Source organism: Haliotis rubra, unplaced genomic scaffold (assembly GCF_003918875.1).
Source record: "Haliotis rubra isolate DU_JTF1 unplaced genomic scaffold, ASM391887v1 Scf1149, whole genome shotgun sequence".
Taxonomy (NCBI): domain Eukaryota; kingdom Metazoa; phylum Mollusca; class Gastropoda; order Lepetellida; family Haliotidae; genus Haliotis; species Haliotis rubra.
The window spans coordinates 143,666-171,018 of record NW_025765058.1 but is presented as its reverse complement, the minus strand read 5'-3'; the positions used below and the strand labels follow the sequence as shown (position 1 = coordinate 171,018).

The 27,353-nt window shown below is 41.3% G+C and overlaps 1 protein-coding gene and 1 long non-coding RNA gene across 4 annotated transcripts in view; both read right to left on the bottom strand.

Annotated features, from left to right (window-relative positions):
• Positions 1 to 996: 996 nt before the first annotated feature.
• LOC124254104 (talin-1-like) overlaps positions 997 to 27,353 on the bottom strand; it is a 126,268-nt gene continuing 99,911 nt past the window's right edge. The window contains 12 exon segments of the mRNA XM_046687980.1: positions 997 to 3,992; positions 7,542 to 7,667; positions 8,086 to 8,268; positions 8,717 to 8,785; positions 10,151 to 10,276; positions 13,733 to 13,857; positions 17,164 to 17,199; positions 22,063 to 22,086; positions 23,944 to 24,049; positions 24,198 to 24,302; positions 24,459 to 24,641; positions 25,012 to 25,128. Coding sequence (XP_046543936.1) covers positions 3,858 to 3,992; positions 7,542 to 7,667; positions 8,086 to 8,268; positions 8,717 to 8,785; positions 10,151 to 10,276; positions 13,733 to 13,857; positions 17,164 to 17,199; positions 22,063 to 22,086; positions 23,944 to 24,049; positions 24,198 to 24,302; positions 24,459 to 24,641; positions 25,012 to 25,128 — 1,335 coding nt within the window. The 3' untranslated portion in view covers positions 997 to 3,857.
• Positions 13,864 to 17,157, bottom strand: LOC124254111. Of its 3 annotated transcripts, none has more exons than XR_006892394.1 (4): positions 16,918 to 17,157; positions 14,950 to 16,736; positions 14,674 to 14,868; positions 13,864 to 14,634 (listed from the first exon to the last, which is right to left on the bottom strand). It is a non-coding gene; the product is annotated as an uncharacterized LOC124254111 (long non-coding RNA). The 3 variants fall into 3 exon arrangements; XR_006892393.1 differs by having other exon boundaries at positions 13,864 to 14,868; positions 14,950 to 15,010; positions 15,056 to 16,736; XR_006892392.1 differs by having other exon boundaries at positions 13,864 to 14,868.

Below are 27,353 nucleotides of genomic sequence, written 5' to 3'. Positions count from 1 at the left end.
CTTTTGTTTGTCCCTTTTGTCCTTTGGCCTGTTCCCCGTTTATTGACTGATATCTTCAAATACTCTTGTCTGTAATGTATAGTGGTAAATGTGTCCAATCATCACAATTGTAACATTTTTGCCCACTCTCCTACCCAGAGTTCAATGCCGCAAGCCAGCATAGTATCTCTGCCACATCTTGCACCTTCCATTCAATATAATCTACATATTTCTTGACTTTTTTATTTTTGAGGAGTCTACACATGTAACTAAACATCTTTGATAGAATGGTTTAGTTTCAGTGAGAAAATATCCTAAAACATGTAACGCTATTTCGATTTGCTTAGCGATCCTTTGTTTACATAGGTTGTACGGCTCCACGTGCTGTCATCGAAGCCAACAGAGAGCAAACGATGCAACCAGATTGATATCTAAATATGTACTGTCATAAACCTTACTGTCGCAGAATTTACATGTAACAATGTAAAACATTGTGAAGAGTGCGCCGAAAAGCTTGCCTAAGACCAGTCTCTTCTTATTATGAATATGCGCGCCAGGTTTACAAACAAGAGAAAAGTCCGGTCACGTGATATGCAAATTAGCCTGTGGCAGTGATGTTATGCTAAGTCATCACTGCGCCGGAGTGTGATTTTTGCCCTATTCATTCCACACTAGGTGGCATACATTTGAGGATTGTTCGTCACCATTTTTTCTAGTTTCCTGATTTCTCAGAACTCAAACATACTGTCGTGGCCTGCAAGTAAACGGTCTCCAATGAGCCACACAGGCATTGACACCAACATCAGCGCTAGTGAACTACAGCACCTTAGACCTCATGGCCACTGGTGCAATTCTCTAACATGATACCGGTGAAGATCTACGTTAGAATTGATCACTGGATTGTCTGGTCCAGACTCGATTATTTACAGACTGCTGCCATATAGCTGGAATATGGCTTAGCGCAGAGTAAAACAACTATCCAACCAACTTTAACATGAAACAAAACAACTCTCTTCATGGATGATATGACATTTATTCTTATTATTATTATGAATTATGAAATATACATTCGCCATAAACATGTTTATGATAACTGCGCCTGTGCAGTGTATGTATATAAATGCATATACAAACGTACAGGGAAATATACACAATAATGCTAGAAGCTGTATAGTAACCCTCGTATCTCACAATCACCTTCACTGGGGCGGCAGAACTACAGGCAACAACAGGGCATAGGATTTCCCCAACCCAGGGATAAAATACCCGAGAGTTTAGTTTTACGACCCTTTTCCAATATCATGGTTGGGAACACCAGAAATGGGCTTCACACATTGTGCCCACGTGAAGAACCGGGTCCTCGGCGTGACGTGTTACTGCTTTAACCACAAGGCTACCCCACCGCCCGGAAAAAACCCACTAAGTTCAATCAGCTTTAGATATTTTCAGTGTTTTAGATACATTTAAACTTTCTATCATGTGAATTATTCTAAATTATGACTTCTAAGAAAAAAAGCTTTTCTCACAGTCAAAACATGTAAAACATATCTATTAAGTTTGGCAATTATTGTTAGAAACGTGTTGCTAAGCTTCAAGTAGAGGTGAGTTGTGTATGTGCCCTGGGACTGCTAGTCCAGTGAAGATGGAGACCGAGGTGCTGGAGGTCTGTATAGGGTGTACACAATAACACACAGGAACAGAATTAGGTTACATACAGTGCCCCTACAGGGGCAATACTGGGATATGTATAATATGCATGTAGCTGATAAAACCAGGGTTATCTCCCTTTGTCATGCAACAGTTACCTCCCTTTACAAACTGACTACATACACTATAGTATCTGCAAATTATTCTTAATACATTTTATCAACATTTATCATCAGAACATTTTGGCAAACAAAATGCAAGGAAAAATATCTAAAAATTGTGAAAGAATATTTTTTTAAATAAAATGTCACAGAAAGTCCAATATCAGATACAAACTCAAAACCACAGAAGAAAATTGTTTTCCTACCATGCACTACCCAGAAGAACATTATCGAAAGAATATAAATTTTGTTAAATGGAAGACAGAATGTTGGATAAGCCGATCAGATCTATGTATTATGCTATATGACAACATGATAAAAGATCTCCTATGGTCCACTGAGATGTCCATTAACGTGGCCCCTATATTGTTTCGGGTTATTTCATATCCAAAAGGGGGTATCGAGGGATTAGCTGTAAATATGAAGCAAAACCAAAGCACACTTTCAACCTCTACCAGGGTTTACATTTACTTGTCAAATAAATATCAAAAGCTACAGAGTGGACCAGCTCCACTAAGACTATCGTAATCCAATGGGGGCAGACTCGCGTGGAATATAGTCCCAGTATTCACCACCTGTCTGGCGATACGAGTCGTTATGAGACTGGCAGGACATGTAGAAACAAACCATCCCTCAAGTCTAATCACTACTACTTAACACTTTGGTCAATTTTGGATGGATTCAATGCCATGTTATGCTTGTGTAGTTCAGTATTTCAAGATGCAGAAGGCGTCAGTGTATTTAACATTAAGTTATTTAACTTAAACAACTTCCTTGATATCATTAAATAATAAACAGGGAAATATTTAATCATACCAATATTTTCCTTTTTGTTCCATTTTTAATAAGGACAGAAACTGGAACAGCCCCAGTTTGGTAGAAATATCACCTCTCAAGGTCAGAACCTCAGTAAACATTTGCAGTTTCTAATCACACGACTTGTATACAGCAAATCAGACAGCGATTTAATCACAGCACATTACAATTATCGTACTACAAATATTGTTTCACTCACTGTCATGTCATCAATCCAACTCATGTATGTAATCTGATCAGGAAACTAGCAACGTTGGCCCCCAATCCACAGACGTGCGGAGTCTGCAGAAAGCCCTGGGATGAGTTGGAAACTTAAAGCACTATGGCTGCAGGCTATATACAGGTCATCTAAGGGAGACAACTCGACAGGCAGAATAAACCGATGTGGTTTTGTTTAGCACCTTAGTGAAATATATCAACAAAACAAAGCAAAGTCGACTACGAGATACGGTCCAAGCTTCCTCCCCCTTCTGCAGCAGCACGTAAATATACAGTCTACACTCACACTACGTCATGAAGCTAGCTCGAAGCAGCCACAATCCAACCCAAACTTCAATAAGGCTTTGAGACAATTTTCAGATTATGCATGGTAAAAATTGTCCCACATTTGTTCCTTGCTACAAGACCTCCCTGTTCACTGGCAGCAGTGAGACGGACAAACAGCGGACAGGAACCTGTACAGACTGGCTGGCCGGACTGCGAGAATCTTCAGGATCAACGATCACCAACAATATCACATGGTTCCAGTTCTAAGAATGGACAATCAGTTTGTTTTCTATTGCGGAAAATAAAATCAATAAACAATGCATTTAATTTGTGTAGAAATTGCTTTCAGTTAAATCTGACATGGTAAATCCTTTGGTATCTGAACGGTGATGAACTACAATACATGAAGCAGAAAGGATGTGGCAGACGTGTAGTCCTTGTTGACCTTTCTGTCTGTCTGTGTCGGTACATCTGAGTGTCATCTGTCCACTGTCTAAGCTAGAATCTAGAAGCTGAGCACACAGCCACACAGTCATCAATGCCCCTTGGTCACTCACCACGCTAACACCACACACCTGCCATTTGTTGCCTACACTAAGAAAGCCAGCCTAATTCAGTGTGTGTGTAGACAGAGGACAACTGCTGGAGATGTAGAGTCTGCATGGATCCAGAGATCACAGCATGAGTTGTCTGCCCCTGCATGGTGTACACGGTGCCCCTGTTGTCGTGGAATCCCTCCAGTCAGTCCGTCTGTGCTACTATGCTGGTCTAGAAGGAGGAGGAGGAATCATACTCCTCTGGAGGTCGGTCCTTGTATCTCTCCTTCCTGATGATCTCCAGCTTCCTGCGGGCCTCTGTCAGCTCGCGCTCCTTCCGCAGGATCTCTTCCTGGGCCATGATCTCCTGCAACACAGATGGACTGGGGTCAGGGCAGGGAATAGCGAGAGACACTCAGATAACGATGGGTAAGAGACACTGAGAGAGACACTCAGATAACGATGGGTAAGAGACACTGAGAGGGAGATTCAGTTCAGGATGGGGAAGAGACACAGAGAAAGAGATTCAGTTCAGGATGGGGAAGTGACACTGAGAAAGAGATTCAGTTCAGGATGGGGAAGAGACACTGAGAGAGAGATTCAGTTCAGGATCGGGAAGTGACACTGAGAGAGAGATTCAGTTCAGGATGGGGAAGAGACACTGAGAAAGAGATTCAGTTCAGGATGGGGAAGAGACACTGAGAAAGAGATTCAGTTCAGGATGGGGAAGAGACACTGAGAAAGAGATTCAGTTCAGGATGGGGAAGTGACACTGAGAAAGAGATTCAGTTCAGGATGGGGAAGTGACACTGAGAAAGAGATTCAGTTCAGGATGGGGAAGTGACACTGAGAAAGAGATTCAGTTCAGGATGGGGAAGTGACACTGAGAAAGAGATTCAGTTCAGGATGGGGAAGTGACACTGAGAAAGAGATTCAGTTCAGGATGGGGAAGTGACACTGAGAGATTCCAGTTCAGGATGGGGAAGTGACACTGAGAGAGAGATTCAGTTCAGGATTGGGAAGTGACACTGAGAAAGAGATTCAGTTCAGGATGGGGAAGTGACACTGAGAAAGAGATTCAGTTCAGGATGGGGAAGTGACACTGAGAAAGAGATTCAGTTCAGGATGGGGAAGAGACACTGAGAGAAAGATTCAGTTCAGGATGGGGAAGTGACACTGAGAGAGAGATTCAGTTCAGGATGGGGAAGTGACACTGAGGGAGAGATTCAGTTCAGGATGGGGAAGTGACACTGAGAAAGAGATTCAGTTCAGGATGGGGAAGTGACACTGAGAAAGAGATTCAGTTCAGGATGGGGAAGTGACACTGAGAGAGAGATTCAGTTCAGGATGGGGAAGAGACACAGAGAGAGAGATTCAGTTCAGGATGGGGAAGAGACACTGAGAGAGAGATTCAGCTCAGGATGGGGAAGAGACACTGAGAGAGATTCAGCTCAGGATGGGGAAGAGACACTGAGAGAGATTCAGTTCAGGATGGAGAAGAGACACTGAGAGAGATCCAGCCCAGGATGGAGAAGAGACAATGAGAGAGAGATCAGTTCAGGATGGGGAAGAGACACTGAGAGAGATTCAGCTCAGGATGGGGAAGTGACACAGAGAGAGATTCAGTTCAGGATGGGGAAGAGACACTGAGAGAGATTCCAGTTCAGGATGGGGAAGAGACACTGAGAGAGAGATTCCAGTTCAGGATGGGGAAGTGACACTGAGGGAGAGATTCAGTTCAGGATGGGGAAGAGACAGAGAAAGAGATTCCAGTTCAGGATGGGGAAGAGACACTGAGAGAGAGATTCAGTTCAGGATGGGGAAGAGACACTGAGAGAGAGATTCAGTTCAGGATGGGGAAGTGACACTGAGGGAGAGATTCAGTTCAGGATGGGGAAGAGACACTGAGAGAGAGATTCAGTTCAGGATGGGGAAGAGACACTGAGAGAGAGATTCAGTTCAGGATGGGGAAGTGACACTGAGGAGAGATTCAGTTCAGGATGGGGAAGAGACACTGAGAGAGAGATTCAGCTCAGGATGGAGAAGAGACACTGAGAGAGATTCAGCTCAGGATGGGGAAGAGACACTGAGAGAGAGATTCAGTTCAGGATGGAGAAGAGACACTGAGAGAGAGATTCAGCTCAGGATGGAGAAGAGACAATGAGAGAGAGATTCAGTTCAGGATGGGGAAGAGACACTGAGAGAGAGATTCAGTTCAGGATGGGGAAGAGACACTGAGAGAGAGATTCAGCTCAGGATGGAGAAGAGACACTGAGAGAGAGATTCAGCTCAGGATGGAGAAGAGACACTGAGAGAGATTCAGCTCAGGATGGGGAAGAGACACTGAGAGAGAGATTCAGTTCAGGATGGAGAAGAGACACTGAGAGAGAGATTCAGCTCAGGATGGGGAAGTGACACAGAGAGAGATTCAGTTCAGGATGGGGAAGAGACACTGAGAGAGATTCAGTTCAGGATGGGGAAGAGACACTGAGAGAGAGATTCAGTTCAGGATGGGGAAGTGACACTGAGGGAGAGATTCAGTTCAGGATGGGGAAGAGACAGAGAAAGAGATTCAGTTCAGGATGGGGAAGAGACACTGAGAGAGAGATTCAGTTCAGGATGGGGAAGAGACACTGAGAGAGAGATTCAGTTCAGGATGGGGAAGTGACACTGAGGGAGATTCAGTTCAGGATGGGGAAGAGACACTGAGAGAGAGATTCAGTTCAGGATGGGGAAGAGACACTGAGAGAGAGATTCAGTTCAGGATGGGGAAGTGACACTGAGGGAGAGATTCAGTTCAGGATGGGGAAGAGACACTGAGAGAGAGATTCAGCTCAGGATGGAGAAGAGACACTGAGAGAGATTCAGTTCAGGATGGGGAAGTGACACAGAGAGAGATTCAGTTCAGGATGGGGAAGAGACAATGAGAGAGAGATTCAGTTCAGGATGGGGAAGAGACACTGAGAGAGATTCAGTTCAGGATGGGGAAGAGACACTGAGAGAGAGATTCAGTTCAGGATGGGGAAGTGACACTGAGGGAGAGATTCAGTTCAGGATGGGGAAGAGACAGAGAAAGAGATTCAGTTCAGGATGGGGAAGAGACACTGAGAGAGAGATTCAGTTCAGGATGGGGAAGAGACACTGAGAGAGAGATTCAGTTCAGGATGGGGAAGTGACACTGAGGAGAGATTCAGTTCAGGATGGGGAAGAGACACTGAGAGAGAGATTCAGCTCAGGATGGAGAAAGACACTGAGAGAGAGATTCAGTTCAGGATGGGGAAGTGACACTGAGGAGAGATTCAGTTCAGGATGGGGAAGAGACACTGAGAGAGATTCAGTTCAGGATGGGGAAGAGACACTGAGAGAGAGATTCAGTTCAGGATGGGGAAGTGACACTGAGGGAGAGATTCAGTTCAGGATGGGGAAGAGACACTGAGAGAGAGATTCAGCTCAGGATGGAGAAGAGACACTGAGAGAGAGATTCAGTTCAGGATGGGGAAGTGACACAGAGAGAGATTCAGTTCAGGATGGGGAAGAGACACTGAGAGAGAGATTCAGTTCAGGATGGGGAAGAGACACAGAGAGAGATTCAGTTCAGGATGGGGAAGAGACACTGAGAGAGAGATTCAGTTCAGGATGGGGAAGAGACACTGAGAGAGAGATTCAGTTCAGGATGGGGAAGTGACACTGAGAGAGAGATTCAGTTCAGGATGGGGAAGTGACACTGAGGGAGAGATTCAGTTCAGGATGGGGAAGTGACACTGAGAGAGAGATTCAGTTCAGGATGGGGAAGTGACACTGAGAGAGAGATTCAGTTCAGGATGGGGAAGAGACACTGAGAGAGCTATTACCACCACTACCACAAATCCCCACAGGCTGAACATCTACAAGCTCTTCACTACTCAGAAAACAATACCTGTGCAATGCCGCCCACCATCCTCTTGTTGACAGTGAGGCTGGTGCCCTCATCAACGAAGTCCTTAGCCTGCTGAGCTGCCCGCACCAGCGCCTCTGTGGCTTTCTTCACAGCGTTGCCGGCAGACTGGAGAAGAAGGAAGATGTCTACTGTCTTTCAGAGGCATTAATGTAATATCGCAAACATGTGTAGTCTACTTGACTCAAACAAACGGCCTTTGCCCGAGAGTCAATTTACTGCAATGCAACACACTGCTCTACTCAATGAGGTTGATGAATCAGCAAATTTCCAGCTCCATCATGTCAGACAGTAAATAACAGATTCGAACAAAATGGACGGTGACCAAGACACAATGACATTGAGCCAAGTGGCATGGTGACCAACCCATCCTCAGATTGGTCCCATATCTATAAGGATACTGAGGGCCTATTCAGCCTCCAAGTCCTTCCAAGGAACCCCAACTGTCAGCTGTTGTCATTCATCTGTTGCTTCAGCATCAGATACAAAAGATAAGTCCTCCATAACCAAAACTGGCACAACATACCTGCAGCCTCTGCATGGCCACGGAACCTGGGTCGGCCTTGACCTTGCAGGCCATAAGAAGCTGAGCAGTTGACCCTGCGACCTCCTTGGCAGATGCGATGAGTTTCTCCTCACTGGCGTGACCTTGAACCATGGCGTTGGCTGCCTCACAGAGTGAGTGAGTGGCTGCTGCCACCATCCGAGCCTGGAAAATAAAAATCAATCAAAGAATAAGGATTCAGACACAGACCCACATGCCTGCATGAAATCAAATCAAATTAAATTAAATTAAAGGCTAAACGGTCTTATAACAATCTTCTAATTTTGACAAAATGGGCTACAATTTCGATGAAAAGGGCCAAACTTTGAATTTCTCACTGCATATCATGGGTGATATCAAAGCAAATGTCACTCTTACATTCAGAGGGCACACCACAGCACATTCAAAATTGTAACAACCTCTATCCTTGCATGCAAGTATCTAAGGACATGTTAATGATGACTTACTTAAATAGAATGCCTTCCAATATTCCTGGCCATGAGAGCCGAGACTGACGGCAGAATAGTCATAGACGATGTCAAAATATTGTCACAGATATTATCATAATCTCTCTTGTTCCCTGCTTTGGTATTCACATAGTGTAGATACTTACCGCGGAGATAAGACCCTCAGACCACTGTCCGTCTTCGTCCATAGCATGTCTGTGGAAGGTAGATCCCACCTGCAGATACACAGCATTAGTCAGACGGGACAAGACTCACCACATCCCCTAACATCCCCAACATACACAGCATTAGTCAGACGGGACAAGACTTACCACATCCCGTCACATTCCCAACATACACAGCATTAGTCAGACGGGACAAGACTTACCACATCCCCGTCACATCCCCAACATACACAGCATTAGTCAGACGGGACAAGACTCACCACATCCCCAACATACACAGCATTAGTCAGACGGGACAAGACTCACCACCTCCCGTCACATCCCCAACCCCCAACACATCCAAACAGCAAGGGAGACTTTATGTCATTTACATCTGTTCATATTACCAGAGTAACGGAATATCTCCTAAGTAATTGACATCGGTCTACTTTATGTACATCTTACATTCAAAGTTTGTTTTTTCTGTGTTTCTTATTTTGTAATTCTAGATCTACATATGATGGGAAATATGTTAATGACAGCATTTATCTTCACCTGAAAATATAACCTTGAAAAAAAGTTAACTACAAAATGTAAGATTTTGTAGAAATCTGATACTTTATGATTGGTTTGTGTTGTGCTACTGATCAGTCCCAGCCATACGATTGGCGCCATTATGACATGATAGGACTGGCCTAAAAGATCGATAATCGGAATTATTGTAAATCCGAATAATATCCAATGATTATAGACATGAATACTGTGTCACTGATAATATCTTCCTCAAACTATTGAGATGAAAAATAGTTTTACTTTACACGCATTATATTCCTGTTATGTCTATAGGCTGCTGCAAAAGCAAGTTCAGGACGCCGTTTTTTGTTGGTCATCCATGAATAAATGTATCACCACATATCAGTGATGTGAAATATCTAGATTTCTTTAACTTGTTTTGGCATTTTTGCACAAAATTGCTTATACTTATCGATAACAAAACGATATTATTAGTTTATCGATTTCTATGAACTATATCAATTAGTCCTACATGATCAGCCTCACCCTATCTCTCTATGACCTCTTCAAAGTGAGATTTCATCTAAAATGGGATCTGTGTGAAAGAATGACACACTTACATAACTAGATCCAATGTTTCAAATTTGTCTGTTGAAGAACTGCTCAATTCAACATGTGCCACACATCACTGCAATCTGATGGAAGGTCACCAAGTTACCACCGTGATGGCCAACCAATCTCCAATTATTCCACAATCGCAAACATGCTTTAACACTGCACAATTGATCAAAGTTATTCTGGAATATGTACAATTCACACAGGAACAGCAACAATTTGCTACATTAATGTATGACAATGACATGAACCAGCCTTCAACCTGACCGAGATGTCAATATGACACTGAGAGTTATCCCCCTTTATTACCTTGCCCTGGGCTACCAGCTCCCTCTGAGCTGCAGATGCAGATTTAACTAAGGCTGCTGTTGCCGCGGCGATGGCTTGGGCTGCAGTAAGAATCTGCTGCTCAAAGTTGAGATTCTCATCTGCTTGCTACAATTTAAAAATAACATTCTCTCAGAAATATGGTAATTGTGGCACCAGGGTTACATAAATCTGAAAATGAAGAACAACAATGTGAGGTTATCTCCCATATGAAGTTCCAAACAAGGTAATCTGTCAAAAAGCCTTCAGTACAATCAAGCAAACTCGTCAATAATAGAATATGTTCTTTATGATGCTGTGACTCACTGGGTAATAATTTCACTATGATACAATGTCAGTCTTTAATAATCAATCTTTGAGACAAAGAAATATCAATTAAATATCAATCTTACAGAAATAACTTCAGAAATGAAATGTGAATGAATACAAAGCTTGTAATTTGCATACTCTGTGAACTTTTTTCTTGGACAGTCATTGAATGTGGCATGAAGCTTATGAAAGCGAAAGTAGTTCCAGTTAATATTGAACAAACTTTATGAATTACAACTTTGTGAGTGCGAACTTTCGATACAGATTCTTGAACCGTTGTCAAGCAGGAATCTGTCTGTACAAGAATCTGTATCGAACCGTCGCTCTCAAAAATTAAAAGAAGTTGTTATCCATAAAGTTTGTTCAAAATCGTACTTCCCAACTTCTAAAATGCCACTCAAAGAACTTAGTGCCAGTTTATAAAAGTGCCTTATTCCATTGAAATGATGACAAAAAAAATCATTACGGATATTGAACAATACTCCTGTAGTTGTAGAATGAGAAATGGTGGAATTTGTAATATTTCTGACAAATGCAAACATCGATCTACAACAAAATTAAGGATGATATACTTGAACTGAAACAAAGAAGGAAGCAGTCTATTGGCTGTTCATCTAAACAACATGGTTGGTGAAGCTGTTGCTATGGTGATGGTGCAGCGTTGCCACGGTGATGCAAATACCCCGCCTCTGCCTTGACATGTTTGATACTTGGTGGCTTCAATTTCACCACCAAATATATCAAACATATCTGGCAGAGAACAGACAGGGTTGTCTACCCCTGGTGCACACGTCACTCACTAGAGGGCAGAAAGACAGGCACACACTGCAGGAAAGAGTTGTCTGCTCCTAGTGCAACACTCCGTCAATAGGTGGACAATAGAAATAACAAATAGAGCACACACATTCAAGGAAGGTAACTCCTTTCTACAAATTCAATCATTTACAGTATATGATATAATGAAATTATGAACATTTGTCTGTACATTACAATTACAGTGTTCGAAATTAAAGGGTAAGCATTTATCTTGAATTTCAAAGTGCCATTCTTCAAAAATAGGGGGAAAATCATAACATTTACTGTCCTTATTCTGGGACATGTTTAATTATAACAAGCAAATTTTCATCTTGCAAGAGAGTTGAGTTAGGTTATCTAAATGAATTTCTGAAAAGGGTGTGTATTTTTTAGAATATTAGCTGAAACCTTTCAATCTGGACGTCCCCCTTTTTAACTCAGGTAATGAAAGGAACACATAATTTCCATACTCAATTTCCAACACTGAATTATATTCATAATTCCATCTTAACTCAATCTGTCTAAAGATCAATTGTATTGTAATGGTTTGAGTTCCAGTCTCTACACACAAACATTACATATATGTCTGACATGGTATACAAAAGCTGTGAGCTCCAGGCAACAATGCAAATAACAAACTCCAAACCCACACAGTTTTAAACAAAGTCAGACACTGGAACCAAAATATTCTGTCTTCACGTTTACCCTTTTCTCAATACTGAGAAATATACATATGTGTACTTCTTCAATTTTGATACGGATATCAAATTATGTCAGAAGTGTATAAATATACACTGAATATACCACAGAAATATATCAATATATCAAATATGGTAGTATCTGAAAATATTTTGGAATATACTGATCTATTTTTCGATGAAATTCAGTATCATATAACAAATGAATTATATCATGAACAAGACCAGGTCACCACATTATCAATGGAGACTGACCACAAAATCAGTTTAGAGTCACTGGGGACACTCACTAACCCTGATATCCCCAGGGTCAACACAATGGAGGGAATGATGGAGTTTGTTATTGGCCGTGTTGACTGTATATCGCAATGAATCCAAGCATGGTGGACGACTGACTGCATCTACAACAGCAGCCGCTCCACTACACACACAACACAGTGCAGCAACTACAACATGTACTACAGTCACAGCCTACGTCAACATCACAGCAATCAGTGTCATAAATCTTAGAAGACATAAAAACATATTTCACATATTCTCCACAGGTTCAATAACTGTAAACAGCTCAAAAGAAGATGTTTCCCATGTTGGTAGTTTCTGTGATGATGTAATTGTTGATTAAACTAAGACATGATGAGATCCCTGGACAAAACCCCAATGGAGGAAGTGAAACAGTTTGGAATTGGAATTACAAGTCTTTATAGATGATCAACTTTTAACGTCGCTATTGCATAACAAAGAAATTGATTACTATAATTTCTAAAATGCCTCTCAAACAGTCCAGTTTGGAATTTGGACTAGACATAATGAGATACCTGACCAATCCCTAATGGTGGGGGTAAAACAGTTTTGAATTGCTTTGATGAATATTAGCCTTCAAAATCTTCTCTCGTCTGTTAGCCTGAGTGCAGTAAGATGTTTTATTAGTGCCATTTGTGATCTTTTTACCTGTTCTTCATACCTTGAGCATTGTACAAATTAGCTTATTGGGACTAGGCACGGATTTTGACAGGGGATGGTGGGCTAGCCCACTGATTAAAGTGTTCAACTGTCACGCCCAAGACCCAGGTTCGATTTAGGTAAATGCAATGTGTCGAGTCCATTTCAGGTGTCATGATATTGCTGGAGTATTGCTGGAATATTGCTAAACGTGGACTACAAGCCTACTTGCTCAAAAAATTCTGATGACTAGTGAATAATCTTTTGTATAAGGCTCATCGAACTGGTTGGAAATAATTTAACTTCAGCTACATCGGTAAACCTCCTGGACCAAAGATGGTGGATTTCTGTATCTGGTTCTTACTACGGAAGTTACAACTCACACGTAATGTGGATGATGTATTGTCAAATGACGATTATGACCCAAAGATCAACAGGAATATGAATATGCCAGACAACCACATAGTACAGTCCAGTGTTTGTATCTAGCACATCTCTATTTTTACCTTTGGCACCACCTTTAGCACGATTCCAGCAATGTCAAACCAGAAATGGGCTTCGCATTGTGCCCACATGGTAAATGAACCCTGGTCTGTGGCATGAGGAGCAAACACTAACCACAAGGCTAGCAAACAGCCCCTTTTTACAAAGAAATTGGGAAAAGAAGAAAAATTAATCCATCGACAATAATGCAGAAAAACAAGCTTGGGTGAGTTGGTTCCACTATGTCTGGCAAGGACTGCTAACAAACTGCTGAACTACACTGACACACACAGTCTTAGAACGTCACAACGCCATGGCAACACAACAGCCTCTTTCTCACCTTGGCTGAAGGTCGAGGTCGCAGCTGGGCCAGTTTCTTTGCCGCAGCCTCAATGGAGTTGGCAGCACTGAGGAGCTCGTTCTCAGCAATGACTGTAGGGTCATCGGGGTCAACCCAGTCTGTACCTGCAACAACAGTTGAACAACACTGAAACAACACTACAACAACATGGGGATAACAGCACTATTGTATCTAATCGCGCATAAACCAACTGGTTGAAATGTGAGATCTATATCAACTTTAAAAACTATATTTCTAATTTCAGGATTCAAGTTTGAATGGCATTCAACTTCCAATATTAATTTCATAAACTTGTCAAATTCCTGCACAAATCCGGGTTTGAGTAACAGAGACTTACTCATCACATAAATATCATTACTGACTGTTAATTCATTCAACTTAAACTTTAAAATTGGGTGATATCGAGGGTTGTGAAGAACAACTGTTAAGTTAAACTGGAGTAATGAAAGTCATGAAAGTGTCAATATATGTTATCGTTAATCAAAACTGGTAATTAAATATAGGACAAGTTCTAGTCATTACAAGTGATTTCACCACACATATTTTACTGAAGAAGTTACATGTGACACACGTTACTAAACCAACAGAATCAACTCAAGGTGGAGAGACATTAATCGGATAAGAAAGTAAAACATCTGGTGGACCATGCCAGTAGCAACACTCCATGCAGGGGGAGAGTCTAGGAGGGGGACTTGATCTCAGGGAATTCCTGACAGGATTAGCAGGGGATAAGTTCTAAGTTCCAGCAGAATGTTCCTGCTATGGAGGGGAGAATGTTGTCTATACAGAGTGGGGTTAAACGCTGGTCATGCATGTCACCTTCCGACTACCTGTGACACCTGCCTACTACCTGTGTGTCAGCTGCCTACTATGTGTGACACCTGCTGACTACCTGTGTGACAGCTGCCTATGTGTGACACCTGCCTACTACCTGTGTGACACCTGCCTACTGCCTGTGTGACACTGCCTACTTCTTGTGTCATCTGCCTACTACCTGTGTGACACCTGCCTACTACCTGTGTGACATCTGCCTACTACCTGTGTGACACCTGCCTACTACCTGTGTGACACCTGCCTACTACCTGTGTGACACCTGCCTACTGCCTGTGTGACACCTGCCTACTGCCTGTGTGACACCTGCCTGTGTGTGACACTGCCTATTCTCTTGTGTCACCTGCCTACTGCCTGTGTGACACTGCCTACTTCTTGTCATCTGCCTACTACCTGTGTGACACCTGCCTACTACCTGTGTGACACCTGCCTACTACCTGTGTGACACCTGCCTACTGCCTGTGTGACAACTGCCTATTTCTTGTGTCATCTGCCTACTACCTGTGTGATACCTGCCTACTTCCTGTCATCTGCCAACTACCTTTTTGACACCTGCCTACTACCTGTTTGACACCTGCCTACTACCTGTTTGACACCTGCCTACTACCAGCTGTGACGCGTTACTGCTATGTCAGAAAACAATATTAAGTCATAAAAAGTAGTATTACAGTATGTGTAAATAACTGAATCTGTACAATGCTCGGAAACCAAATCAGACATTTTGACCAACCGATACTCATTTCAGTCGGTTACTAGAATACTAGGCATTTAAACTTCAATCCAGAAACTTCATTCAGTAATGAATGAGAGAGTTACGTTTTACGCCAAGTTTACCAATATTCCAGCAATAAATCACAGCGGGGACACCTAAAAAGGGCTTCAAACTCATGTGGGAAAACCCATGTGTTTGGCGTTATGAGTGAACGCTTTAACCATGGGCTCCACGAGACACCAGAGACATCAGTATTACTAGACCCAAGTGTCTCATGATAGGATTTGAACCACTGTGGTGAGATGAGGCGACACACTACCTACTGTCCCAACTGTGAATGACTACAGGCAGTGTTGAGGACACTAAGCATCCATGGTTGTAGGTGTATGCAAGGATTCGAACCACCGTGGTGAGATGAGGCGACACACTACCCACTGTCCCAACTGTGAATGACTACAGGCAGTGTTGAGGACACTAAGCATCCATGGTTGTAGGTGTATGCAAGGATTCAAACCACCGTGGTGAGATGAGGCGACACACTACCCACTATCCCAACTGTGAATGACTACAGGCAGTGTTGAGGACACTAAGCATCCATGGTTGTAGGTGTATGCAAGGATTTGAACCACTGTGGTGAGATGAGGCGACACACTACCCACCGTCCCAACTGTGAATGACTACAGGCAGTGTTGAGGACACTAATCATCCATGGTTGTAGGTGTATGCAAGGATTAATGTATCTGCAGGGTCGTATCATCTAGTACCTAGTTCACTCCATGCTGCAAATAATATCTAAAAATTGTCTGACTTTGTTTAATAAACAAAATAAAAATAATCTACGCATTATTGTGGAAAAACCCTAACATTGTTTGAGACAAAAACATCCTATTCTGATCCAAGTTCATTCTCAACTTTCATCAACACATAAAATGTTTTAAATTAATTCAGACCTGGGTAAAATAAAGTATATATTTTCATACACCTAAAGGGCTTCTCTACACAGCAGGAAGCCAGACTTGCTATTACAAGGGTAAATATTAAACAGCTATTTGGAAGAAATGAAGTTTAGGAAATTTAAATTTGTCTTACATTTTATAAAGATATATGACAAACAACAATACCGCCCTAAAATACGAAAAAACAAAAACTTATAATGTGAAAAGAAAACGTTGCCTTCTTAACAACTATATTCATACTTCTCAATAATACACAAAATTATACCTGATGGCAAAAAAGCACAAAAAAAGCCATATTTCCAAATCTAGTTGACCAGTGCTTGCTTTCTAACCAGTAGTAAAGTTCTCTCTGTCTGAACAGCAGGGTGCCGTTTCACAAACATCCTTTTAGCACTACAATGTCCGAGCCGCTACTACCTACTGTAGGACATCCCAGTATAAGACACTGACTTACAAATCGTAAGCTAGTTACAAGTGCCGTTACCTAGCGTACTGACTGACTGACTGAGTTTGGTTTTACGCCGCTTTTAGCAATATTCCAGCAACATCACGGCGGGGGACACCAGAAATGGGTTTCACTCATTGTACCCATGTGGGGATTCGAACCCGGGTCTTCGGCGTGACGTGCCAACGCTTTAACCAATAGGCTACCCCACCGCCCCTACCTAGCGTACATGCTAAGAGGTTGTTAACGATGCTGCTTAAAGTTCTTATGGAGGTCTTTGTGGAAAAGTACAAAAATTCAAGAGCTGCTTTATGACGTGGTTTACGACGTTGCAGCGCTAAGAGTCTTCCGTGAAAGGGCACCCAGGTGTTTTTCCACAATAATGATGACATAGTTGACTAACTGTCTGAAATAAAGAGGCTGTTAGTTACAGAGTGGAGCATTCCCTGACTTCTGTACATGTTACCTGGCACGTTATAAGACCAGCGGATCTCTACTGAGTCTGTGAGAAAACACCAACATGTGTTCAGTGTTGTCATGGAAACGAGAAATATAAATTCAGTGTTGTTATGGTAACTAACAACGTATGTTTAAAGTGTGGTCATGGAAACTAGCAACAAATATGCAGTGTTGTCAAGGAAACCAGCAACAAAGGCACAATGTTTTCATGGAAACCAGCAACATATGTTCATAGTGTTGTCATTGAAACTACTAACAAAGGTGCAGTGTTGTCATGGAAACAATGTATCATTAGATGGCTACCAATGGACATGGGAATTTAGCTGCTAATATACCACATATTTCTCATCATGATGTCCAACAACTAATCTGGTAAATAAACAATGATAAAGGTATTGTTATAATCTACATCAGCAGTGTTTCGAAATGAATGGCTCTAGTCTTTCACCATTTAACAGTCTGAATTTTTCCTCTGGTATTTAATTTCATAGCTGGGAGTGGCTCCAGAAAGGTGCTGATGGTATGTCATGGCCATTTTAACATTACTCTAAAACACTAGACCAGACAATCCAGTGATCAACGTCACGAGCATCAATTCATGCCATATGGTTACAAAGATGCAATGCAGCTTTTCACATTGATGGTAAAGTACAAATTTGAAGAAAGAGCTGCGCAAGGACATTACATCTAACATTGCCCTGTTCCACCAAGCAATTGATTAAATTTGGCTTGTTTTATTACGACTAGTTACTGTCAAGAAACCTGGCCGTCACTGAAACAGTGGGGTGTAGCTACCCTCAAAACAACTAACCAAGGGGGAGACAACTGAACGAAGGGAGATAACTGCCCAGTGCAAATCTTCTTTTCTGAAAACTAGTTCTGTGGTTCTGAAATTTTACTGTACAAAATTAGACGTATCCACAGCCTGATTATTCCATCATGAAGGTGAGAAATAATGTGTTATATCAACGAGAAGCATGTTCCCTAACTTGGACCAGACCTTGTTACAGAGTCCCAGCACACCACACACAGCTACAAACACAACAAAAACAGGGAGTAGACAGACTAAGTTGGTGTGAGGCAAGCACCTAGCCCGCTCACCCAAGTGCTACATAGTGGCTAGCTTGTGAATTTAAACAGACAAGACATTGCTCCTGTGCAGTCAAAACCGAAAGGCGTAAGAACCAGTTGGTCTTCATTGTCAAGCTGGATCAAAGTTTTAAATTTAATTTAAGGTAGAAGGACTTGAACTCTTTAGTGTCTAAAATGTAATATTTTAAATCTCTTGACTGAACTTCAAGTATGTACAGATATATTAATTCCAGGAACAAAATGAATAGAGATATTTTTGACGATTCACATAAAATCACAGAGCTTAAATTTGTTCAAAGCAAGCTGCAAAAGTGGTTCCTAGTTTTGAGGATAACTGTGCGCAAATACAAGACATGTGCTACAGGTGTGAGAGACACATGTGAGAGACATCAGAGAGAGACATAAGTCGACATGGAGAGGTGAGAGAGACAAGCCACACACCTCGGTATCGTACACGCGGTCTGACCCGCGGCCGAGAGTCTTGTAGAGACAAAACAACAGTTTACTATCTTGTAACACAAACAACAAGTGAATGGAGACAAGTATTAAAAGTACCCCAGATGTAGGGCCTGATCAGATCTGGACCATCAGACCGGGCAAACTGGCTGAGAGAGTGATGTATGTGAGCTGTCTCTCAGCTTGAGTGCCTGATCAGATCTGGACCTACAGACTGGGCAGACTGGCTGACAGGGTGATGTATGTGAGCTGTCTCTCAGCTTGAGTGCCTGATCAGATCTGGACCAACAGACTGGGCAGACTGGCTGACAGGGTGATGTGTCTCTCAGCTTGAGTGCCTGATCAGATCTGGACCAACAGACCGGGCAAACTGGCTGAGAGAGTGATGTATGTGAGCTGTCTCTCAGCTTGAGTGCCTGATCAGATCTGGACCTACAGACTGGGCAGACTGGCTGACAGGGTGATGTATGTGAGCTGTCTCTCAGCTTGAGTGCCTGATCAGATCTGGACCAACAGACCGGTCAGAGAAGTCCATGGTCAGTTCTGTACCAGGCAGCTGAGTGAGTGAGTGAGTGATGTATTGTAACATGGATGCTGGTATGGAAGGTATCTGTACAAATGATCAGCTGAAAAAGATGATGGATGAGGAACGACTATGAGACCATGATCCATATCAAACATAAATGACAATGTAGTTCTTCAATGAAATGCTAAATGTTAGAGACTCTACATCTAACATGACACATGGTCCTTACCTACACACTGGATCAATCAAACACTTCAACCACTTCAGTCAAACAATACAACGACTGCAGTCAAACATGAAAAACACACGTGCACAATTCTTCACAGCAGAACACAAGCACTCCACACACCACACGGCACAAGGCTACAAGCACACACTAGCAGTGTAGCCACACAGTACCAAAGGTACAGAGGCTGCTAATCTAACATAAAATTGAAGTGATTAAAGATTAATTTTAAACTTTAATTAAAGTACATTTATTTAAAATGTGATAGGTGGATCTGTCTAATCTATACTCAGTGTTAGAAATTTTCACTCATCCAGTAATCCCGCCAATAATCAATCCACTAATCCCTCCCATAATCCAGGCACATCCTATCCAGCATCAGAATGAGCCTCACACCGTGTATTAGGCCTGGGACAGGTAACCCAGGTACGCATCTCAATGCCGGGACCCGTTATGATAATGTGAATAATAGATTACACAATGTAATATGTTACTTTTTCGTGGTTAAAAGGTTGCATTGTCTTGAAAGATTTAGACATAATTTACAGACACTTCTTTTGAACATAACTCATGGTTAAGGTATCGAAAAACTTGAAATTTTAGCCTCCGAGCTGAAGAATACATTGCCATTTCTGGCAAATTTGATGTCAGGAATTAACATAATGGTAGGGTAGGGCAATAGGGGGTGGGGTACCCGGGTTGAAAATTTGGACCCATCCCAGCCCTACAGTGTACCCATGTTGAGATTTGAACCAGGTCTTCTGCCATGACGAAAACCACTAAACCACAAGCCTACTCCACCACCCTTGAATAATCTGGATTGTGATCGAAATAAGTTTCTTTCAATGAATATGTACCTCTGTACCTCTGTATCGCTACACTGCTGTATAGAAGTTAGAACTAGTCAGTGGTTATAAGCCTACAGCTTCTCATAGTTAATGTCATAACATTTCTTCCTCAAGACGTGATGGTCACAGACACTGGTTAGCAGCGGATGAAGTTATTAAGCATGTTTATCATTGGAGGCGGACACAAGGGAGGGGCATCATTCAGGGACAGCACTCTCAGAAGCTTTGTATACACTGTGCAGCATAAAACAATAGGACTTGTGTGCAACATGAAAACTTTATATGACTGATGTGCAACATATATATGTATCACTTTGCAACATATACCTACACAAGCAGACATTCATATATTTATGGACTATGGCAGTTATATCATATGTCCTATAGCAGGTATATCACATGGACTACAGCAGATATATAACACTAAGCAGATGGATGTGGGCAGCCTTGTTCCTGAGGACTCTGGATGTCAGGTATACAGACTCAGGTAAGGGTCTCGGATATATGTGGCCATATTTCACATCAAATGATCAAACAGGAAATCATATGAACTGAATGTTTAGTCACAGGGTTCTGTAGCTCACCTTTATCATTCTGAAGGCATATTGTTGTATCGAGTGAGTATGGTTTTACACCACGTTTAGCAATATTCCAGCAATATCATGGCAGGGGACACCAGACATGGGCTTCACACATTGTGCCCATGTGGGAATTGAACCCAGGTCTTTAGCGTGACGAGCGAATGCTGTAACCACTAGGCTACCCCACCACCTGCACATTATTGTAAGAAAATTATCTATTTTTCATTTCATCACTGTAAGGGTGTATTAATCTAAAATTGAACTTTTTGTTCTTAAAAATATTTTTACAAGTTCTGTTTTGGTAAAACACAAGAAATTTTGAAAATGTCAAATGCTGCCTTTCAGTGACATGGGGACGATGAACTACGACATAAGCTCTGCTGGGTGTCTGGTAGTCCCAGTGAGCTATAATGATGTGATGATGGTCGATCACTGTTGTCATGTCGTAGTGATGTTCCAACCTGAGTGGGTCTCTCATTAAAATCAGATCTTTTCTCCGATAAAATACCGCTCTGTGCGAAAATCCTGCAACCTTCCATATTTGGTAGCATCAGGTAACAATTGTTATCAGCCAATGAGAATCTCAGTGTGAGTGAACAAAGAATATCCAATTTCATGAACTCAAATACAAACAAATGTTACATTTAGGACACTTTCTCAAAACAGACTTAAACCAGTAGTCCCAAATGCAAATAATAAAAGTTGTACCAACAAATTACTGTGGAGATTGAATAAATTACATCTTTTCCATGGCAACCTTACCCAAAATGGATAACCATCTCAGGAATATTTGTATTTTGAGTATGTTTTCGAATTCCTTGTTTTGAAAACAGCATCATTGTAGACTAAGAGAGTTTAAAACAGGTATCATTGATGATGAAATTTCCAAATACAGATGGTCGAGACGCTGAATCAGTTTGGAAAGCTGACATCTGACAAAAGACTCAATACATTCTTCATTCAGATTAGGATGTTAAAGTTCACTCAAGTTTCATGTGACACGACCTTATATGGAGATATTGTCAAACGTTCTGACAGAGAGGTATAGTATTGAAGCAGATCTGACTCTACGGAGACATACTGGCAGGGAAGGCAGTATTACAATGAGGGGGTATGTTATGACTATCTACATAGCCTGGGCACTGTGGTCAATCTCAATATACAGAAGTGTCCTCACCCAGTAGCGATGGTAGAAACTGGCCTGCATATCCGTGACAGAAATGTGTCATATCCGTGACAATGTGCGATACATGATGAACGTATACAATAACATGGCATGCATATGCTCTGCAGTGTTAACACAACATCGACAGAGTCATATAAAGGTATTCGCTATCAGAAAAACACGCAAGATTTTTTCAAAGTTTACAGATTTCACCTAGATTACATCACACATTTTACGTATGAAACATTTCACATGGTTTTACATGACGCATGATTCCTGCGTATTTGACAGAACAGTTTTGTAAATGACTCTAAAAATACTATTTTCACGAGTCAAGTTTGACGCAAGTTTTATGGGTGGCCTTCACAATACAGTTCAATAAAATCGATTTGATAAGCAAAATATGATATTGTTTGATGATAGTTTGACTTTTTCAGAGCTGTCAGATTGTTCCAGAGAACTCAGAGGAGACAGTAATCCTGGCTGTTTGCATTGAACAATGCTGTAGTTTCATTTGGTGGTGTGACATAGACAGTTACATACTGAGAATGATTAACACAAAGAAATATTAAAATTTTCATGACTCCCAAATATTGAAAATGACTCCCAATAATAAATATTGTGAGTCACGATGACTCCCAATTTTAAAAGTCTGTGTAAAACCCTGATTTAACCCAACCTATTGAATGACCTTTTAAGTTGAAAACAAAAAATTTGAAAAACACTTTTAATTTTGCCAAAAGTAAAGTGATTCGGTCACAAAATATACAATCTGTAAACCATGAACTGAAAGAATCTTGCCGTCTACCCAATACCTTGATAAAACCCTGGGACAGCTAGACAGCAGAGTCTTAGCGCTTCACCTGATGCAACTCCAGCAGAACCTTACTAAGAACATTGCCCTAAGATCTTAGTGCTTGTTTGGTTATATACTTGTGAACAGACTTGCAGGAGTTACAGCGCGCTATGACAACCCTGGCGCCAGCCCTGTGTCCACTACTGACAACTACATGTTATAACCTACAGTACATCTTTATACCATACATGGATGATATACATCATTATAACACAAATGATATATGCCTTTATATCATACATAGAAAACATACCTTTATAAAATACATGAATGATATATACCATTATAATATGAATGATATACACCTTCATACTATACTTGGATGATATACACCTTTATAACACAGACAGATGATATACATTTTATAACATAGATGGATGATACTATGTTTAACAGACATGATATAAGATGCACTATACATGGCTATATCGCATGGTGCAAAACATGATGTTATGTATGACAATAATGTTCAAACTTTCCATTTAAGGAACATGACTAAAGTGTACATTGCAACAATAAAAAAAGTAAAAAAAGCTTTGAATATTTCAAATAGCTTCTGTTGTAACTGACATTACCAAAATTTAAGATCTTGCGAAAAATGTAAAAAAAATTGAAGGGTGATTTCAACCTGCATGTTGTTTTATGGCACAGCAATATTCCAGCTACATAACAACCGCTTCCAAATCAAGACATGCCACAACCCACACTGTATGATGACACAACCAGCTAGGCTACCCCAAACCACCCAAAATTCATCACTCAGTTCTAATGACTCTGTCTTATCTGCAGAATACCAAAATGTGTATTACTACGCTATGCTAAATGGTGATCTATGTGGAACAGTTGGTGAAACTCTCCTGCATGTTTTACTTGGAATGCATATTTGAGTTCGAGTTTCTCTGAAATAAAAATCCTTTAGAGTGTAAAATATTTGAATGTTTCAGCATGTACGAGAGATGGAAGTCTCACACCAGACTGAGCACAACCTGACACAACCGGACACAACCTGACACAATCAGACCTGGTCAGAGACGTACCTTTAATGGCCTCAGCAGACTGGACCAGCTCCGTGACGGCATTGGCTACTTTACGTGAGATCAGCATCAACTGCTGCTTTGCCTCTGGCGTCGGTCGGACCACAGCCTGACAACATTGAACAAGGAACATTTACAGAAGGAACTAGGTATGGTCACTGTGTCCTGAAAATCTTAATGTCAGAATATGAAATTTCACTTTATGTTAAGAGATACATGTTGGTGATGCAGAGTTCCGGTGTTGTGTGGCAACTGACCTGGTGGACGCTTTCAAGAAGTTCCCTGTAGGACACACCACACATTCGGCCGGCGTTGATGGCGCGCTGTCGGATCTCAGCCGTCTCAGCAGTAGCAGCAGCTCCCTGCAACATCACCGCAAAAACATCAGCGTTTATCTTACAGATACTCAACTGAGTGAAATGGCTTACCCTACCAATATGCAGATAAAGATGGCTTACCCTACAAATAATCAGTTTAAGATGGCTTACCCTACAAATAATCAGTTTAAGATGGCTTACCCTACTGATACTCAGCAAATCGGAGATGGCTTTTCGGCCCATGTTGGAAGCCGCAATGATGTCTTCCTGGCGACAAGAGTTGCCAGCAGCGACAGCCTTGGCTGTGGCGTTTGTGATGGGTTTGGTGAAGCGGATGAGATCCTCGGCATTGGCTTTCTTGAAGATCTCTGCCGTGTCGTAGGCCTGGAGGAACAATGAATGAGGTAACTTGTGAGTAAGTTGGACAGTTTATAACTCGCTTGTGGAATATTCCAGCAACATTAGGCGGGCAACACCAGAAATGGGCTTCACACATTGTACCCATGTGGGGATTCAAACCCGGGTCTTCGGCGTGACGAGCGAACGCTTTAACCACTAGGCTACCCCACAGCCCCCGTAATACTTGGAAATCTGTGATTGCTTGCCCCTTTTAAGGTCCTGGGGGAAACACTTCATTTTTTCAGAATAATTTCTTTTTTGTCCTTTATGCTTCTTAAAGAGGCAAGCTGATTCTAAAGTAAATAATCATTGATAATATACATAATTTTCCTAGCCAATGTACGTCATCACCTACCCTGATCTCCTGTCCGATTGCCTCAACAGTCGACTCGAGGGCCCGTGTTCCTCTCACAGCCTCGTCCTCCACGGTCTTCACTGTTTTCAGCAGCGACGTCACATTCGTCACCATCACCTGACACAACATCGACAACATCAACAGTGGACACAGCAGCTACTTCACAATGATGAGCACACACCAACAAACCCACCCAACACAAATCCTGAAGATGATAATACAATGCATCACACCCCGTGTCTATGATGTACAAAACATCTTACTGTGAAAAATTTCTGAATATTTCCCCAACTGGCTTTGAGGATATTTCATGTAGTTTATACTGCCCAAACAAATATGTAAACAAATACATTTGATGCTAACACAAATATTGAGTTGAAACATAAATGTAATATTTCGAGTATTTAATTATATCAAAGCCACAACATTGTAGCAATCTGAACCATATAAACAAAACAGTACAAAATCATGAATATTATGGACATTTGTAGTGGAGAACGTGTACACAATTTCATAAACACATTCTCAATAAATTCATGATCCCTAACTTTTTTTCTTCAGTATATATTTCTTGTTGACTCAGTGTCAGAAGCTACACGAGGATCACGCCCAGGAAACATCATCATTTTACCCACAAATCCTTAATAAAGCTCATGGTACATGTACAAACTTTTAAAAGGATGTTTTAACATGTGAAGGTTCTGTTGTAAGTGAGAACGGTGTGGACAAGGTCAATATAACCCCTGCAAGCCTCACTCCAGCAGCCCCATATACAGCAGTTCATGTACAATCCATACCCAGTGGGACAATCAATGTCCTGGTGGAACTTGGGTCAAGAACTTGCCCAGATTGGTTCATAACTGGTGTGTGTTTTGAACAAATTTCGATATGCCATATTTTCTATACACATGGTAAATGCAAAACCTAATACTTTTTCTCTCAATATCTTAAAATTGCCATATAACATCATTATGAACACAAATGAAAACAATAACCTATTACGTGTTTCAAACACAAGATATCATGACGTACATGCTGCAGGTAAGAAGTACGGAGGATATGAAACACTTGCACCAGTCGTGTCATGAAGCAGTGGCTAGAATGATGTCCATTTTAACCAACTAGAAGCAATGTTATCGCCCTTTACAACAAAACAGGTGCTCGTGGTTAAGTGTCTCTTGAATTACCCCAATTCAACTATTGCTTGTTAGAGAACCCTTGTCAGAAGGTGCTTGTGTTAAAGCTAAGCTTGATCCCTCCCGCACTTTAACTATTGCCTGTGACAAGAAAGGTGCTTGTGTTAAAGCTAAGCTTGGTCCATCCCACTTCAAACACTATCTTAAGAGAATCCTTGTCAGAAGCCATTGTGACCAACCAATCCCTATGTTATCGCCTGCTACAACAAGACAGGTGTTTGTGGTAAAGTGAAGTTTGATCCATTCCAGATCAACTATAGCCTATGAGAACATCCAAGTCAGCAGCCATTTTGACCAACTACTCCCTATTTCATCCCATATGACAAGACAGGTGCTTGTTGTGCAGCTAGACCCTGATACACCGCAAAACCCATGTCAGCAGCCATTTTGACCAACCAATCCCTGTTTTATCGCCTGTAACAACAAGACAGGTGCTTGTTCCACTTATATCCTGCTACACCCATCAGCAGCCATTTTGACCAACCAATCCCTGTGTTATCGCCTGTCAGCAGCTGTAAGGCCGTGTGACACACTCATTACGATTGTTAGTCACACAAGCAGAAAAAACAAGGACATTGAAGCACGGACAGTGTTTATTTATTTCTATATGACAATACACAAATTAATACTCAGCTCAATAGTCAGAAAAATAATTCAAAAGTAATAATGAACAACTGCTTACAAACTTTTATATGAAAACTGACGAACCGCATAATTTACAAACAAGATAAAGTTGAAATCTAGTTCAAATACTTTTAAGTGGGATATCAATTAGAGACATATTTTAGGCAAATCGTAACTTAATTGCATAATTATTTTGTAAAAAAAGGTATTCTCAAGCAGTGATGAATGTTATTTCTAAATGAAACTGAATCACAATGGCCAACATAACACGACATATCTCTACACCAATGATATGTATGATATTCTGTAGACAACTATATATGTTATTCCAGTCAGCTCCAAATATATAATACAAAACCACAAGTTTACTGAACACAGGAATATCAATATTTTAAATATGGACAAATATAAGCAAACTTTAACACTTACATTCTTGGGTGGTTCATACACAATAAAAATATTTTTGGATGATTTTTTAGATAACGCACGAACCATGCAAACACCAACTAAAGCTGATGCAAC